Below are 18,958 nucleotides of genomic sequence, written 5' to 3' on the forward strand. Positions count from 1 at the left end.
TGTTATCTGCCATTTCCAATTTTCTCTCCATTAACTTGCAACCGCAAGCAACACCCGGCAGTGCCAGGTCCAGAGCTACCCTGGGACAATCTGCTGGGCTTGATAAATATCTCTGCTTCCGTTTTGTTTAACAAATATCTCCTTTAATGGCACAGCTTTTTGTTAATCTTCTTTGCATTATCATCCTGCTTAATCATGCAGGGTGACTTCTAAAAGTACTTTTTTTAAAAATGCCACTTTTTATCCAGGTTTTAAAATTGAAACTAATTTTTTATCCAGAGGCAGGATATAAATGAGTCTACTAAAATTAGATTAATCCTAATAAGAATGTCAGTTATCATTTCTGAATACATTATTTTTAAAAAAAATTTTACATGCCTCTTTAGCTATAATTGCTGGTGTAATTTCTTACACAGACATGGTGTGTCCTCATGGTTGACAGAAATACTTAATGCAATGTTGACACAGCACTAAGTTCCAAATTAATGTGTTGCAGACACTGCCAATGGTTTGAACTTTATCCTTAATAAGTTAAAAAAAGAGAAAGGCAAAGAAAAAAACACCTTACATGCATAGAAAGACTTAAATGGATTGAGGGAGTTGGAGTGAAGTGGGATAGTTGGAAGTTAGAGCCCCATGAAGGGCTTTTCTGGGAGAGGGAAGCAGGAAAGGGATGGAGGAGCTGGAGGTCAGGAAGGAGATTTGGGGTCCAGTGAGGGGTTTGTGAGGTGAATCCTGCCAGGGGCTGGCAGCTGCAGGGCAGGATGGAGGAGCTGAGGGTCGAGGAGGAGATTTGGATACTGGTGAGGGATTTGTGTGGGTGAGTCCTGCCAGGGGCTGCAGAGCAGAACAGGGAGGTCCCACAACAGCGCTGGTGCTGCTCACTTGGGGTTTTCCCAAGCCAGGATAAAGGACCCCCTTTTCTAGGGGGCATACCAAAACCATTGCTCCAAGGTGGGGGTTGGTCTCTGCTCTCGCAGCTCTGGTGTGTTTGAGGATTGCTCTGTGTTGGGGACTGGGGATCGGCTCTGCCTGCAGAATCAGTGGGACAGACAGACACCAGCCCTGGAATAAACTCCTGTTGGATTGGTGGCATCAGCCCTCTCAGGCTCCCAGCATGGTGGCATGGCTGGGATGTGGCCCCAGCCTGGTGGCACACACTCAGTGGGGTGAGGACCGCCACTGGGAATGCTGGAGCTAGCAGGATCTTGGGGCAAGGTTCTGGGGGATCGCATCTGGCAGCAAAGCAGGGGGGCAGGATGTGGTTGGGGGAGACTTTGGTCTCTCCTGCGGCTCTCACCAGTTTTCTTCCATGAGTGTGGGTGGCAAGGCGGAGTATTTTGTCTCGGGGGGAGGATTGGGAACACTCCCCATCCGCAGGCATTTGGAAACTGCTGGTGCTGGAGTGGGACAGGCTGGGTGCTCTACCCTTCTCCTCCTCCTCCCCCTCCCCAGGCCCAAGGGCTGGGTTATTTTTAGGTTTAAACGCGAGCTTTGCTTAGTGCCTCGTGAAAGCTCCCTCTGGGAGTGGGAGCTGTGTGTCCCGGCAGAGTCTGGTGACATCCTTGGAGATGGAAAGAAGCACCAATCCCAAGATCTCTGGCTCTGGCAGCACCCGTGACACCAGAGCCAGTGCTGGGTTCTGGTTCCTCTCCTCTCCCATTCCCAGCTGGAAGTTGTACTTTGGATTGAAGTTCAGCTGTACATGTAAATCTGGCCTAAAATAAAAGCAAGTACAAGCCAGATCTCTTTGTACTGGAGGAGGGATTAAAACCTGACACTCCTGTGCTCTCTCTCCTGGCCCCTCCCTCAGCTGCTGCTCTTCCCATCAGCCTTCAGCTGGGTAAACCGGGAGCAGTGGAATGGTTGCTGAGGGGGAGCACAATTGTCCCAACTCCTTCCAGTGGTGAAACCTTTTGGAGGATCTTTTTGGTGTAGATATGGATAAAATTTGGGCTGTTGTGCCAAAACAGGACAGTAAAGAGGGGTGTGGGCAGCACTGGGAAGAGGTTCTGGGGATAAAGGGGCAGTTTCTGCCCTGCTGAGTGACATCCAGAGCAGGACTGGAGGAGGAGACTGGATCTAGCTTTCCTGCAGAGCTGGCTCTCTGGACTTTGGTGATGGCTCAGTTCTGTGCAGGACAAGAGGGGAGAGAACAAATAAACTTTTGAGGTCCTGTGACTCATCTTTAGCTTTTTCTCCCAGACCTAACCCAGCCCCATCCACCCCTGTGGAGCAAGGCCAAAGGTCTGGGGCAGCTGAGTGCAGCGAGCTGGTGGTGGGACTGGTGTGGGAGTGAGGAACATGGGGTGACCTGGTTCAGCCTGGAGAAGGGAAGGCTCCAGGGAGACCTTGGAACCCCTTCCAGTGCTTAAAGGGGCTCTAGGACAGCTGGAGAGGGACTTTGGATGAGGACAGAACAAGGGAGAACAGGTTTTCACTGCCACAGAGCAGGGTTAGATGGGATATTGGGAAGAAATTCTTCCCTATGAGAATTGTGAGGCCCTGGCACAGGCTGCTCAGAGAAGCTGTGACTGCCCTTGGATCCCTGGAAGTGTCCGAGGCCAGGTTGGATGGGGCTTGGAGCAACCTGGGCTAGTGAAAGGTGTCCCTGCCCATGGCAGGGTTGGAACTGGATGGTCATCAAGGTCCCTTCTAGTTTGGATGGGCAGCTGTGCACATGACCTGTGTTGGGATGGGGGGTTGGGAAGCTCTTAATAACCCCCAGTGCCGTTGGCAGCCAAACAAGTTCCTAGTAATGATGCCAGGGCTGAGGGATGGTGATTTGAAGCTGCCTGGGAAGATGGCGCTTCCAGACGGGAGCCAGAGCTGGAATGCCAGAACTTGTTTGGCCACTCTGGGAGTGTCGGGGGCTTTCCCCGAGATTCAGGTGGTTTTAGAGTCTTTTTGCCCTCTGCAAAGCTCTGAGCCAAACGCAAGAAAGAGACGGAGTCTTCAGGTTCTGATTTTTCAAGGTTGCATGCTTCGTTTATTTTTTCTTATCTTACAATTTTCTCAGTGCCCAACAAAGGTCTGTGCAGCTGCTCGGGCATCTGGTGACTCCCCGACTCTGACTCCGACTCCTCCCGAGCTGGGCAGTCGTTATCTTTTATACTAATTGCTACGTATTCCTTATTTATCATTATTTGCCAATACCTATCACTTATACTAAACAGGTCATCTCTACTTTGACCCAATCTCTTTAAACTACTTTGTGCCACCGTCACTGCAGAAAATGGAGTGAGGGAAGAAGAAAGAAGAAGCAGGAGACAACGCCCCAAATCCTCCATCTTGTCCCCATTCACTTCAATGCTAAAAACTTAAATCTACTGTTTTCTCACCCTGTGATAAGCTAAACTACAATCTTTCACACTTTTGTGGCCTGCAATCCCTCCCGCAGTGCAGGAAGCCTTTCCCATGGACTGAGATCAAAGCCAATGTCCCTCTGGGCTCTGGGCCGGGATCCCAGACCCCCCTGTCCAGGTCTCTGACCCTCCAGGGCAGCCAAATGAATGCCCTGGACTCCAACATGGGAGCAGGAGGATCAAAGGGCCCGGTGTGAGTCAAGGCAGCGCGGTGGGGGTGACGCTGCTTCCCTGGGACCAGGGGCTGGCAAAACCCAGGAGACCTGTTGGGCAGGGCAAAGCACCTCACAGCTGGGATGGGGAACCCTCCGCATGGTTTGCTCCTCCCTGCCTAGTTCCTAACATTGGGATTAATCCTTCAAACTGCAGCATTGCATCCCCGGGCTGAGCCAGAGCCCCAGTGACCTGGGTGGGTGCTCTGGAGCTGTCACCCAGCCCTCAGCGGGATCTCCAGGGATGGAAACCTGAGCCCTGGGACACTGTGAGGGGCTTCTGGAAACCAGGGGAAATCCAGGAGACCTTGTGGTTTCTGCTGCTCCCCAGGACGTGTGGGCCTTATTTTTCTGGTATTTCTCAGAAAAATGGAGAAGACTGGTGGCTCCTCTTCCTTGCTCTGGAGGTGGCCAGTGAAGTGGGAAGCTGAGGGATTTGGAGAGCCCTCCTGTACCCCTTGGAATGCAGTGGCATGAGCACCCAGTCACTGTCCCATGGGGAGATTTGAGACTCCTGGCTGCAAACTGTTTGTGGGGTACAGGGTTGTCTTGGTTTTGAAAGACAGTTGTCTGCCAAGGAAAACTAGAACCTCCCTTGGAATGGAGCATGTAAACCCCCTTCCCTCCAAATTATTATAATTTTGCAATTAGGGGCTTTCAGGCAAAGATATGGGAATAGGAATAACAGTTCTTTACTAGGAATATTAAAAAAAATAAACCCAGGAAAATACAAATATAGTAGTACAAAAAAACAAGCAAGGAAGCAAACAAAGATCCTGGAAAAAACCCTGACAGAGTCAGGGATATGACCTGACACCCTGGTGATCAGGGTGCTGGAAGCAGTCCAAATAAGTCCTCCTGGAGTAACAGATGTGGTTCTGTGGAGTAGAGATGGTCCTGTAGAAAGTCCAGTGGTGATGAGATGAGTCCAGTCTTCCTCCGGGAATCCAGTGGAAAAACAGTATGCCTTGTGTCCTTCAGTCCCAGTTTTTATCTAGCTAGGAACAGCTGGCTCCCCCCCCACTGGGTGCAGCATCTCACAATGGGATGATGGAATGTGTCATGTCATTGGTGGGGCCTAATGGCCCATTATCAGAAAATGTCACCCTGGAGGATGGAGGGGTGATGAAAGAGATAAGAAACACTGCCCCACCTGGTTTTAATGGCTGGGCCATTATCAGAAGGCATCCACCCCCCTCCCCCTTGGAGTAAGAAGGATAACACATCTCCCAAAAAACAGCTTTCAACAGATGAAATAGAATACACATTTTTAGGTTACATAATCCAATACAAGGGTTAAGTGGGGTGTTAGGTCCTGGGGTTCAGGAAAGAAAGGGCTCCCTCTTTCCTAAGGCCCAACTACCAGCTGTAACTTCAGCTCTTGGCTCTTAGCTTTCAGTTCTTTTTTTTCCAACTGAGAGAAAAGTGAGAGGTGGGAAGAGGGGAGATCTTGGAAAATACTGGGGTTTGTGTCAGGTCTGGTGTGCTGAGCCTCCTACCCACCCTTCCCTGTGCCGCCAGCCCTGCTCTGGAGAGGTGGGGGGGGGGGGGGGGGGGGGGGGGGGGGGGGTGTCTGCATTTTGCCTCCATTCTGTCCCAATGACTGGGGTTGATCTGCATGAGAATGAGCGGGGAGGGCTTGTCTTGAGTTCCTTGGGCATATTCCTGCTGCTTTCCCTTCCAAGTGGGCACCCGGCCACTGCCGCAGCCCCTGCTAAAGTAATTCTTTGCTTTGGAACCAGGAGACGAAATCTCCGTTTTTTTTCGGAGGGGTCAGGGAAGGAGTGGGAACCCCGCTGATCCAACCGTGTTCCCTTTTAACCTGCCTCTCCCTCTCTCCCCCTCCTGGCCCCCTGTCCTCTGGATGAGCGGGGCTGTAGCCAGGGCACGAGTGGCCAAACCGAAGCCGGAAAACACACAGAGCCAAGTGGGAACACGAGCTGTTTCTGATGGATCATTTAATATCTGCAGCATCCCGGGGCTGGGATTGTGCTGTTCCTGGTGCCGTCAGGGTTTTGTGATGCCTGATGTGTGCTAGGCTCTGTTGTTCTGCCTCCATGTTCTCCCTGTGTGTTTTAGGTGGTGGTTTTTGGGATGGGGGTCACAGTGCAGCATTCAGCTGCCAACCTCTGTTGCGGTAGGGATTGGGGTGCGGGTAGGAGAAAGTGAGTGCCCACTGCCCACACCTCGGCCTTGCTGCCGCTGCCCAGTCTCATTGTCTCACTTCTCTCTCCATTCCTATGCCAAAGTGCTGTGTTGTCATTCATAGCCCTTATGGTTCTGTTCAGTTGTCTGTCAGCTTTTGTCAAGCCCTGTCTCCTTCCCCTCCCGCTTCCAAAAACAAAACCCCTGACAAACCCTCCTTTGAATCCCCTCTTACCTCACTCCCAATGTGGGGCCCCATTGCCAGGGGATGCCGGCGGCGGGGAGACCGCTCCCCACGCCGCCTTTGTGGGCCACAGCCCCCCGGCCCTCGGCCTCCCGCTTCTGCCAGCATTAATTAGATAACTCAGCCCCTCTTGATTCCTCCGAGGGGAGATTGGGACGATCCGACTCCAGGGAGAAAATATGGCTTTTCTTCCTCTTTATTTTTTGGCTAAGCCCTTGGTTCCATTGCTGCTGGAGATGCTTATTGTGCTGGGAAATAATGGGTTTGGGGGGGTGGGTGTGCAATGGGGGCGAGCCTGCGGGACTCCTGGAGCTCCTCATTCCCTGTCCGGACCCCAGGCAGGCATGGGCGGGAGCCCAGAGTCCCCCAAGCCCATGCCAGAGGCTGTGGAGAGTGCTGCAGGTGGCAGCAGCAGCCTGCGCCAGTGCTCTGGCCCTAATTAAATCTACTCCAAAATCCCTCAATTAGCAGCAGGTTTTGTTTCCCCCCCTTGCTAGGTTTGCATTGAGATCGTTCAGGTGCAGCATCCGAGTGCATGAAGTGTGTGCAGACCTGGGAGGATGGAGCAGCACATGGCTGCTCCTGGCAGGCCTGACTGCTGCGAGGGCTGGGAACCTTCCCTCTCCTCCCCCTTCTCTTCTTCCTCCTCCTTGGGGCATGAGTATTGCCATATTCTTTTAGCCTTCTGTGAATGTTTACATTCCTAGTGGAATCTTCTCAGGCTTGTAACATAAACAAGTGGTTGTTTTTCACATTCCTCTCTGATGAGGGACAGCTAATTGACTTCTAGCCTGGTCAGTGGGATGGAGAGGTGGTAACCTTGTTCTCCAATCCCTGGTCATTGTTCAGAATCTATATAAACGAGGTAATCAAAATAAAGTAGTCTTCTTCTGTTCTAGACAACTTGAGTGTGAGTATCATTTCTTTTCATGTCCTCTAGCGACACATGAGGGTGGTCAGCATCTGTCCCTGGAAGTGATGGACTGGCATCAGGATGCATCCTGGCCAAGCCCACGATGGGACTGTCCTAGGGTGACTTTATGATGCTTGTATCCCCAATCATCTGTTCTGTTTGTGCTGTATATTGAGTTCTGTGCCTTTAAGACTGGTTCTAAGAGCAAGGAGAAGCACAGAGGTTTTTTTTTGAGAAAATTGCCTGACTCCTCCACATTCTTCTCTGGGCTGGGTGTTCGGTGGAGGCTTGGAGAGACTGCAGGACAGAGATCTTTTTGCTTTTAGTTAGTTTTAACTAGCTAGGGCAGAGAAGTTCCCTGGACTGGTTTTTTCTTTTTTTCTTGGGACTGTTTAAACCTGCTCTGGACTGAAAAACCCAGGGGAGCACTGGGGGCTTGCACCTGCGGCCCACCGGGGCCTGGACCTCGGCATTTTCCAGCAGCGCCGGAGGGACTGGGACTGATAAAAGACTGAGAGAGAGCCGAGCTACATCCACGGCAAGAACTTTCTCAATTTGCCATCTCACTCCAGAACGAGAGGTTTTAGTGTTTCATATTATTCATTCTTTATACTTGTATGCGCTTTGTATGTTAAGTAAAATAGTTTTTTCCATTTTTCTCCAAGGAAGTTCTTTACCGGACTGGTTGGAGGGAGGGGGTGCGCGTTTGGGTTTTCTCCCAAATTTGCCCTAAACCAGGACAGGGACAAAGGAGAACATTCTCCTTTTGTGGGTACTGCCTTTGGTGGTGGTGATCTGTCATGCTCCTTGAGGCTGGTGGGTAGTCTGGCAGTTGGATACTCTCCCTGGCCATGCTGTAATTATGGGGATAACTCAGGGAGAAAGCCCTTCCTGCAGCCCTGCTGTGGCACAGGAGGACTGAGTCACTGTGGCCAGGGATGGCACCAGCTGTGGTGGCAGCCGCTGGCTGTGAGTGCTGAGGTGTGGCTGGCATCCCACTGCATCCATGTCAGCTTTCCTGAAGCCTGCTGACCTGTTGTCCCAGCAGCCTGATGGCTGGAACCCTCCTCTGCTCTTGGCTAGTGGTAACCTTGGTGTGACTCTTCCCTAGGAGAAGGGGTCTGGACTACAGGAGTGGAGAGGCGTTGGTCTGAAACAACCAATAATATTCATTGTACCGAAATATCATATAAAAGACCTTGTCTTTCAATAAACCTTTGCTATAATGCCCTCCGAAGAAACCGGAGTTCTACACATCATTATTTGAGCCATCTCGAATGGTAACGATAGGGTATCATTCCCAATATGACTCCTGATCTTGCTCTGGCCAAACTTGCTTGGTTTTCCTCCTTAGCTTGTGTTCCTTCTCTCCCAGCAAACCCTCTCTGGGATGCCTCTGGCACTGGGCCCTTGTAGCAATGTATCTGCATAACTTAGGCCATTCTGTGTACCAACCAATCTGTTTGTAAGTAATCCTAACAAATCACCTGTGGTTTTTGTTATCAGAACTCTCAGGAATTCATCAAGGTTACTGAGACAACAACAGGACTAAAAATAAGAACGAGGAGCCTGAGAAACTGACTACCAAGAATGCAAAACCTAGATAAAGGAGGCACAACATGATGATGGATTTTGGCCAATTAGGTGTCCTGAAGGGTTCATACCAGATTCATGGACAAGGCGAGGCAGCCAATGAGATGATGCGTGAATGAGTGAACAAGCATCTTAGAATCTATAACTGTAGCTTAATGTAAACAATAAATTGGCTTCTGCTCAATCATATTGATTGTGTGTTCAGATGTCCCGATCTCCTGCAGGCCCTGGCTGAGTCCATGGCTCTTCCAGCAGGTCCCACCTGTAGCCCCTGGTCACTCCATCCGATCCTGCATTTTGGACCCCCAAGGGGAAATGAGGGGGGCTCTGCAAGGGATTGGAGGCCCCACCAGCAGCCCCCCAACTCAAGGCACAGGAAAGGCTGCGCTTTAATCCCATCTCCCTGCTCTGGCATCCCGGCATCCTGCTGCCAACAGAGTTCCTGTTGTTTACCCAACTCAGAGGAATCGGTTTACAAGGCTCACAAATCCCCTTTTCATATTTCCCATCAGAAAACACCTCCCGAAACAATGAGAAAATTTGAGGCTGCCACCTGATCGCTCCCAAGGAACCTGTGTGGCTGGGAGATGGGGGCCTGGAGTGGTGCTGGGGATGGGGATGCCTGGCTGGGATGGCCAGGATGGTTCCTTGGCTCCGTGGGTGGGCAGCCATGGGTGCCACCCAAAAATCACTTCAGGAGCTTTAAGGGATGAAGCTGCCAGCCCTCTCCACCTGCTCAGCTGGCAAAAAAAAAAAAAAAATTGTTTTAAGCTTTAATGGCTGTAGTTAATCATTCCCACCCCCTTGGACACCAGGAGAAAGGATGCTGGGATGTTACGTGTGAACTGGTGATGGTGCCAATCACAGGATCCCAGAATGGTTTGGGTTGGAAGGGACCTTAAAGCTCATCCAGTTCCACCACCTGCCATGGACAGGGACACCATCCACAATCCCAGGTTGCTCCATGCCCCATCCAACCTGCCTTGGACACTTCAGGGATGGGGCAGGAATAAAGCTGGAGCCATTATCCTCCTCCTCCTGCGTGGTGGGCAAGGTAGAGGAGAGTGATTCTTAATGATGAGAGTTGTTTCAGACTTAAGGTTGAGCTAAGTTTTAGTTTTTCTCTTTTTTTTTCCCTTCCCACCTTAAAACAGGGAAATCAAGCTGTATTTTCCAGAGGAACAGCAGATTCCCCCTCCCCTCCCTGAAATTACAGCGAGTGCTCTAAGGGCATGTTGAATTTCCCTACTAATTTAAGTTGCTCTGTTCACTCCTCTCGGTTAAGATAAAGTCAAGAGTGTAATTCCTTTTTGTCTTCAACCATCCCTTGCAACAAAAATTCCTCATCTCCAGAACTAGCTGAAATCCTCTGTTAAGGCAACACGATATTTTTGGGGCGTTTTTTCCTCTCCTTTTCTTGTGATAAATGTTGCCTTTCACTGTGTATTTTAAAAGAGAATTTCCTGGAGAACCAGCCTCTGGCAAAGTGGGAGCTGTTGCTGGTCTTCCCTAGGATGATCATTGTTAGGAAAATTAATCCATGAACACCAGAGGTTTATGTCCAAAAAGGAGACAGAGGAGTCCTTTTACTTTATTCGAATAAAGGGAGAGTGTTGGGGAGGAAGAAGCCAAAAAACCCTATAAATATGATTGCCTCTATTCTGAGAATGAGAAACCTGTAAGTGAGATAGAATTGAAAGTAAGTTTTGATGTTTGAGATGTATTAGATACTGGATCTCTGGGAAAACAGTTATGTGACCATCTGAAAGTTACCTGCAGCCAGACCCAGAGGTCAAATGGAATGTTCTGTCTCACCCCTCAATGTATGGTTCATCCCACACCTGTACCCCTCCCCTGAAGTATCAGGTATCTGTAACCCCATTGGCCCAAGGCTTGTTCCAGCCCACCTTGAAGACCCCTGATAAGGGGTCCCAGGGGGGCTGGACGCTCTCTTTTTGCTCGCACCCTTCCCCGAGGACTTTCCTCTCTTGGAATTTCCTCTCCCTACTTCTCCCTTCCCCCACTTTCCTAGGCCTTGCCACGAGCTGCAGCCTGGCAGCTCAGAGCAAGGCCCCCACATCCCTTACAATAAACCTCATCTTCTAAAACCTAACTTCAGAGATCTCTCATCTATATTTATCTACACCGTCCTGGAGTCCTCAGCAGCAGGAGGAAGCTATTTCTACAGGAGAGGCCATGGGGCATTTCCCCTGGGGTCTCTCAGTTTTTCAGAGGACGCAACCTCCTTTTTATCCTAATTTCCTGGCCGCATTTCCCTCTCTCTTTCCCCATTGGCTAAGGTACTTGAGAGGTACAGACTTCCCAAAATGCCTAAGATTCCCATTTTAATGTATAACCCTCCTAATTTTAAATTTTTATGGGATTTATGGGTTTTTCCTCATTGTTGCTTTCATCTTTCAATATTCAATTTCATTTACAAACAAACCTATGGTTTGTTTGTAAAGGCAAGTATCTTCTTTTCCATTCATCAATCAATAGAATCCTTCCCATTGCTTCTCTTATCTCTCAGTGCTAGTTTTATCTACCAGCAGACCCAGGGCTTGTTTGTAAAGAGAAATCTTGTCATTCCTCTCATCATCACGAGCTGTTGTCCTAGAGTAATTTTATGATGCTTGTATCCCCAATCGTCTGTTCTGTTTGTGCTGTATATTGAGTCCTGTGCCTTTAAGACTGGTTCTAAGAGCAAGGAGAAGCGCGGAGTTTGTTTTGAGAAAACTGCCTGACTCCTCCACATTCTTCTGCGGACGGGGTGTTCGGCGGAGGCTTGGAGAGACTGCAGGACAGAGATTTTTTTTGCTTTTAGTTAGTTTCAGCTAGCTAGGGCAGAGAAGTTCCCTGGACTGTTTTTTTCCTTTTTCGTGGAACTGTTTAAACCTGCTCTAGACTGAAAACCCAAGGGAGCACTGGGGGCTGCACCTGCGGCCCACCAGGGCCTGGACCTCGGCATTTTCCAGCAGTGCCGGAGGGACTGGGACTGATAAAAGACTGAGAGAGAGCCGAGCTACACCCACGGCAAGAACTTTCTCCATTTGCCATCTCACTCCAGAACAAGAGGTTTTATTGTTTCATATTATTCATTCTTTATACTTGTATGCACTTTGTTTGTTAAGTAAAATAGTTTTTTCCACTTTTCTCCAAAGAAGTTTTTTTACCGGACCAGTTGGAGGGAGGGGCCACTTAGGTTTGCTTCCCAGAGGGATCCTATACAGGGGTTTTCTCCCAAATTTGTCCCTAAATCAGGACAGCTGTTCTTGTGACAAAGCAGATTTTTTGGGGGAAATAAAGGTCTCTGTGTGTGGTGAAAAGCTGGAAGAGCTGTTTGAGGGGTTTGAGGCACATGTCTCAGGTTTATCTCCTCTCCTGTGCTGCCCAGGCTGTCATCTGGAAACAGCCCTCCTGTTGCAGAAGAGGGGAAATGGAGGAGAAAAAAATCTGGAAAATTGGGGGACAAAGGGAAAATGGTCTGTGTGCAGGTGGGAATACGGCTGGTGGGGAACAGCGGTTGGAGGGAGCAGCACAAATGTTCCATGCACAGGGAAGTGGCTCTGTCTTGCTCCATGTTTACGTGCATCTGGAAGATGTTCCTGGACTAATTCCCAGACAGCAGCTGTGTGCTTCTGGAGCTGAGACTGAGTGTTCTTGGAAGGGATTTGCCTCCTTATTTTATCCTTACATAAACCAAAGGTAGACCTTGGTCCTGAAGTTGCTGAGATGAAGAGGTGCCATCAGGATGTGGTGCTAGGAGGTTTCTCAGCTCCCTTGGTTGCTTCATGGCCTCACCCCTGCTTACAAATCTGTTTGGCCTGATCCCAACAGGCTGGTGGCCCAGGGTCCCGTTGGTTTGCAGGTGTTGGCCAAGGTTTTGGCCACAGAGGTGTGATAGGTCCTTCTGGTATGGAGATGAGGGTGGATAGGAGCCTTCTGCTCTGGCAGCGCAAGACATCTGCTTGACTTGTTTGTGGCTTCCTGTTTGGCATCTTCTGGGCAGGAGGGAACTGGCAGGGGCTAGAGGAGGGAGCTTGAGTTACTCTAGAGTCCTGTGCCAGGAAACTTCTGACTCAGCCCAACCATGGAGAAAGAAGTGTAGGATCCAGCTGCTTCTCGGGGTGGGAACCTGTGCAAGTGTTCACTTGTGCTGTGTCTGCGGCAGGGCAGGGAGGGAGCAACAGGGGCTGCTCCTGCCTCCTGCTCCCGCTCCAGCCGTGGGTGGGGAAGTCTTTATTGCTCCCAAGTCTTTGGAAGTGCTACTGGCCATTGGCCAGGTGACCTATTTGGTAGTGTGAAGCAAAGCATGGCTCACCTGCTGGCAGTGCCAGTATAGAGGTGGGCTCTGCATCCCACCTGCATCCCTAAGGACCCTCCAGGGGCCAGGTTTCCCACTCTCTCCTGGTCACCTTCTGCCTGAATCATGACTTGTACAAAATTCCCTGCTGCATTCTGCTGTGCCAGTGGTGCTGGGGTCGGGATGATCCCAATTGCCCAATTGTGCTGCTTTGGGTACTACTGGAGCTGATGTGGTGGAGCTGCAGCCAGGAAGGGAGGATGGACCCATAACCCCTCTAAATCCAGCTCCATGATGGAGCTGTGCCCGCCATCCCTGTGCCGTGCCCTGGGTGCCTGGGATGCTCCTCTGACCCGGCAAACTGCAAGTGCGGTGCAGATGATGTCTGTGTGTCTGCCCTGCTGCTACAGCTGGCACTGAGCTCCAGACCCTGTGCCAAGGGCACTGGGGGTGCGTGGGCTCTGGCTCTGCCTGCCTGCTCCCAGCCCAGCCTGTGGATCTGCTTGGCTCCTGCAGCCAAAGGCCTGGTACTGGTTCCAGCTCTGTGGCTTCTTCCTAAGACTTGCATGGAGCCACGGACCAGGTTGGTCTTGTGCATTTGATCTTCCTTCCATGGAGCCTGCAGCTCCAGCCAGAGCAGCTGGTTGGGGGGAGAAGGTATCCCGGCCCCCATCCAATCTCCGGGGTGGGCTGGGGCAGGGATGGGCTGTGTCCGACAGCGGAAGGGGAAGCATGGCTGTGCAGCCTTGGCAAAGCACTCTGTGTTTTGCCTTGCCCAGATTACATGAGGGAGTTGCAGCAGAGAAAATCCATTCCCACCTTATCTCCCATTGGGAATGTGTTTAGTTGCCTACATCAAAGTAGATGATCTGCTGCTTCCCTCCTTGCTGCCCCAATCTCCTTCACACTGAAAAAACTTAATCAGTGCCTTGCCCCACCATAACAAGATCTGAATGTTAATTATCAGCATCTTACCTTCCTACCCTTCCCAATGCCCTGCCTTCCAGCCCTGAATAGCTTTCCTTCCTCCTTGCTCCTCTCCATCCGGTCCTCCCACGCTTCTGGGCACACTGTTGAGCCTGGCTCAGTAGAAGCTGTCCTGCAGGATGCTTCCTTCCCTTCCATTTAAGTACAGGAATTCCTCAGGGAGCTGGGTTGTGGATGGGATCCCTCCCTGCCCCCCATTGTCAGGACTTCTCCCTATGCCTAATTATTGCCTGTCCCTGCAGGAAGCTCCTTGCCTGGCCGTTGGGCAGAGCCGCGGCGTCTCCCAGCCCTTTGTGGGAAGACTCATTCCCGGTTGGATGCCAGGCTTGGGGCCGGGAAGGGTGCCCGCCCTCATCACGGCTGGCGAGCGGGACTGACCCAAGCCAGCCCTGGTTTTGTCAGCAGGAGCCTGTGCTGGCTCCACGCACAGGCTGGGATGGTGAGGGAAGAGAACTTTGTTTCGGTGTCAAAACCCATTTTACAGAGGGGGAGCAGCAGAGCTGAAATACAAAATAAATGGTGTTGGAGTGGGGTGGGCCAGGCTGGTGTGGCCTCTGCTCCAGCACACGGTAACCTCTTACCCTCCTCTCTTCCAGGTTCATGACTGGGAAGGGGCTGGTCATCTACCCAGAGATTGGGGATAAACTGGACATTATCTGCCCCAAGGCAGAGCTGTCCAAGCCTTACGAGTACTACAGGCTGTACCTGGTGGGGAAGGAGCAGGCAGATGCCTGCAGCACCGTCATGGACCCCAACGTGCTGGTGACGTGCAACCGGCCCGAGCAGGAGATCCGCTTCACCATCAAGTTCCAGGAGTTCAGCCCCAACTACATGGGCCTGGAATTCAAGCGGCAGCAGGATTACTTCATCACATGTGAGTCACTCTCCTCTTCCTAGCTACCAGCCCTGGCTCAGGAGGTCTCAGGTGCCTAGAGAGTGTCACCAGGCGCTTGTGTGTGACTTGGCCAGTGCAGAGAGCTGACACAGATGGAAAATATGTCCTGCTGGATGGGAGGAGGGGGAGGAATGTGTCACTGGCCGAGTGGGTCACCATTCCCTATCTGGCTGCTGTGCTATGTCCCCTGCCCTGCTCATGGCTGGGAGCAGGAGCACATCCCCATCTGGGGTCGGCCCTGGAGAGCTGTCATGCCTGGAGCCTATTTTTTGCTGCCATCTTTGCTGGAAGTATTGCAGGGCTTTGCTTTGGGGCTGGGGAGAAAGAGGAATGGTGATGCTTGTCCTTATTCCTGGGTGTTGCCTCCAAGAGCAGCCTCAGCACTGGGAAGTGCTGGTGATGTTCAGTGTGTGATGAGATGTGATTGAAGTGGCTGAAAAATTCTGCACACTGGATTGTTCTGTTTGTGTCTCAGTGCACCATGGCATTTTATGGAGGAGAGAGAAGGAATTTTCTCAGAGCCTGTGGTCTGTGCATGCAGGGGATTGCTGCACAGAAATGTATCCACTTGTGCCTGCTCTGGTGTGAATGGAGGGGGAGCTCAGCCATGTCCGGGCAGTGCTGCCAGCTCTCTCTTTGTCCCCTTCCCTTCTCCTCAGCCTGGCTGTCCCTGCCTGCCTGGGTGCACTGCAAAGGGCACCATGCCCACAGCTCAGCTCCCCTCGCTGTTTTCCATGGCCTCTGTGGCAAGTGGCTGGCACAGGGGTCACTGCCTGTGTGGGAGCAAGTGCCCAGCCATGGGAGTGGTGTGTTCCCAGCTGGAAACGGTATTTTTAGCCTGGAATCTTTGGGAGGGGGCAGCAAGGCTGTGGCAGGCAGTAGAGAAAGGGGGGCTGTGCTGTAGCATGGTGCTGTGTTGAGGCTGATGGTCTGGATGTCCCCAGCGAGCCTGGTTGTGGCTGTTGGAATCTTGCTGCAGAATAATTTGGAATAAACCTGATGCAGGGGAAGCAGCTGGTCCTGGCTCTGGCAGGTCAGCCTTGAGCCCTGATCACTTCTGTCATGGCAAATTTTGCCAGGCTGGTGACAGGGGCTCGCGGGGGCTGTTTCCTGTGTAGCCGTGGAGATGCCAAAGTGGCTCCTGGATGGTCAGCCAGGGAAGTTTCCCTAACAGGAGGGGTGACAGCAGGGACGACCTGGTGCCACAACCTGCAGAGCCAGCTTGGCTAAGCTCTGGCAGCAACCACGGGCTCTGCAGGGCTGAGTCACTGTGGCAGGGCCAGGCTCTTCCAGAGCAATGGTCACTGTCACTGTCCAGACATGGGGACACGTGTCACTTGAGGGGCACCAGCTTTGAAGCCATTGGGGGCAGGACACCCTGGTTCCAGCCTAGATGCCCTAGATGGACTGGGGATGCCAAAAGCCCTGGCACAACTCCCATGTGGGCTCTCATCTCCCTTACCACAGCTGGCACCAGCCTGGTGGCTCTGGGACCCCAAAGTTCAGCCCTTCTGCTGTCCTTCAGCTGATGGAAAGCTTGATTGAATACAAGCTTGGCCTGCAGTGGGCAAAAATTTGGAAGAGAGGCCAAAGTGCCAGACTTGGGTCAGGCAAACATCTTGAAGCACTTAGTCAGTGGCTTCTCTGTGTTCAGGGGTCAAGTTCAGGCACTGGCATGGTCTTCAAGCTAATGAGGGCTGAATTGGGGTCCTCTGAACTACAGCCCATGGGATTCTCAGGCTGCAAAAAGCCCTCAAAGACAAATAGGTTCTCCTAAACAAGCTCAGGAGGTGAACAAAGCACCGAGAAGAAGAAATATGAGATCCCTCTTATGGTAACCAAGTCCATCAGGAAGGTGGAGGCAGAAGGATTTACCAGCCTCTGAATTACCCAAATTTTATGGAGCTGTTTTGCATTTCATACGAAAACTGAAGTGAAAATCAACCTCCCAGAGCTTTGGGAGGCACTTTCACAAGCGGCCAACTCCAAACACGGCTCCCATGGGGCCCCTGTGGCTTTGAGCCAATGCCAGCTCCCCTCCAAGGCTGCCAGCACACCTGGGTCACTGCAGATGACCAGCTCCAGCTCACTCTGGATACAACAGGACATGCATCCAGGATTTTGTAAAGACTGCATAGCCCAGCTTGGGAAATCCTGGCTGTGTGTCCTGTCGGATGTTGGGCTGAGCCTTTTAAGCTAATTTTTAAATATAAAATCCTATTTATCCTCTTGTTCCCAGTTTCAGGCTGTATAGGGATGCAGTGAGCAGGGTGCTTGGAGCATCCCTGTGGGATGCCCCCCCCTCTCCTCAGGGGGCCAGCAGTGCCCTCTGCCCCTGCCTTGGACCATTTCTGACTTTAATTTCTCTTGACTCCTCCAAGCTTTGATGCGAAACCCCTCAGAGCTGGGAGCTGCCAGCTGAACTTTGGCCCCTGGGTGGGCTGAGGATGCTCCTGTGATCTGGCCGTACCCTCTGCTGAGCAGCACCAGGAGTTCTTTCTGCCAAGAAATAAAATAGCAAAAAAAAAACCAGTCATAAGTCTCCTGAGCAGACCACCCACATGTTGTCTTTTACCCCCCCCCCCCCCCAATATTTCTCCCCTCCCTTTCCCCAAGCTTTGCCTGGACACACAAAAGGGTTTTTTTCTCCCTTTTAATTTCTAAGCTGGGGAAGCAACACTGGAGCCGAGGGGAACAGGGCGTGTGCCGCTCATCCCCCACCTTCCCCACCAGCTGGAAAACCTCCTCACCGGAGCCAGGGGGCTTCCTAGGCTCCCTCCTATTCATGACTGCTCCTTGCCGTCGCTTTGGATATGCCAAGCCTTGTTTAGGGACACTTTTATCATGGAGGGACATGGCCCCAGCCTTCAGCTTAGCAATGAAAAGGCTTTGGAAAGCTGCTGTTCCCTATCCCTGTCCTCTCCAGAGCCTCACACCGACCCCCTCCACACCAGCTCCAGGCTTTCCTTAAAAGCATTTTTGCTCCTAGGGGTGGATAAGGAAAGGTGATGCTTATTCCTAAGGCTTTCCATAAAGAACAAGATGGAGCAGCATCTGCCTTCAGGTTTACACTGGAGACAGAGGCTGGGGGGGCACATGGGACTTGAGCAGGATGTGGGCACCATCCCCAGGATGAAGTGCTGAGAGGGTAAAGGATCTGGGAATGTGGGGATTGTATGTTTTATATCATGATGCACTGTGGTTTCTTCCATCCCTGTTCTCCCGGGTGTTTCCCTGCTTGCCTTTGGTGCCTTGGTGGGATTCCCTGTCCCCAGTGTCCTGTCCCCTCCCTACAAAATACTTCCCACTGGAATAGCCTCCCCCCTGCCTGGTGCCTGCACTCCTTGGATGTTGTGGGCAGCTCCAGCCCCACGACAGCTTATCCAGCCCTGCAGGTTCAGCTCCCTCCACCTCCCCTCCTAATTCACTCCAACTCCTAATTGCATTTGCTGTTTGTGTTTGAACTTGCTCCAGTTTTACTATCTCTGGTAATGAGGTGCCTGGATAGAGATCCATTAATCCCCATGTCCTCACAGTAGGGTGACGTGAGGAGGAGCTCCCAGAGTGGCTCTCTGCTATCCCAGAGCTCTGGATCAGAGAATCAAAGAATAGTTTGCGTTAGAAGGAACTGTTAAATGTCACTTAGTCCATCTCTGGAATGTCCCATCCCTGGAAGTATTCAAGGCCAGGTTGGATGGGGCTTGGAGCAACCTGGTTTAGTGGAAGGTGTCCCTGCCCATGGCAGGGGATGAACTGGATGGACTCCCATAGTTCCCAGTTCCTTCTCTGGTTTTTGCAGCTGGTGGTGGTCCTGGCAGCCCCTTCTGTTTTCAGTGGGGTGTGGAGACCCCAGACAAACCTCTCTCAGCCTTGGGGTGCCCTCCAGGCAGCTGTTTGCAGATGTGGTGGTGCCGAGGTGTTCTTCCAGGTGTTCTTCCTCAGTATCCGACCTGTCCCATGAGCCTCTTTAAAGCACAGAGCCCGTGTTTGATAACAATGCTGAAGGATAAGCAAGGTCCTAATAGATGTTTCCTCATAAATCCAAGGAGTTTGCTGTTTATTGTGAGTTCTTAAGCTGTTCAATCCATTTTTGACGTAATAACCTCCGTAATCCAATCCAATGCTTTTTGTCAGCGGGATGCAGTGAGAGTGGATCTATTACCCTGAGTGTTGTGTTAAAGCCCTTGTCTTGCATTTCTGTTTTTAGATGCAATTAGTCTTAACCTGGCAAGAGTTATTTGTTGTAAACCATCGCTGCTGCTGTGATGCGGCTTCGTCCCTGGGCCACGCTCCGTCAGCGT

General features: G+C 51.5%; 1 protein-coding gene across 1 annotated transcript in view; it reads left to right on the forward strand.

Annotated features, from left to right (window-relative positions):
• EFNB1 (ephrin B1) overlaps nt 1-18,958 on the forward strand; it is a 66,602-nt gene that overhangs the window by 30,102 nt on the left and 17,542 nt on the right. Inside the window, exon 2 of the mRNA XM_040089134.2 lies at nt 14,359-14,636. Within this exon, the coding sequence (XP_039945068.1) occupies nt 14,359-14,636 (278 nt within the window). The remainder of the gene's footprint in view (nt 1-14,358; nt 14,637-18,958) is intronic.

The sequence above is a fragment of the Hirundo rustica genome, chromosome W (genome assembly GCF_015227805.2).
Source record: "Hirundo rustica isolate bHirRus1 chromosome W, bHirRus1.pri.v3, whole genome shotgun sequence".
Taxonomy (NCBI): Eukaryota; Metazoa; Chordata; class Aves; order Passeriformes; family Hirundinidae; genus Hirundo; species Hirundo rustica.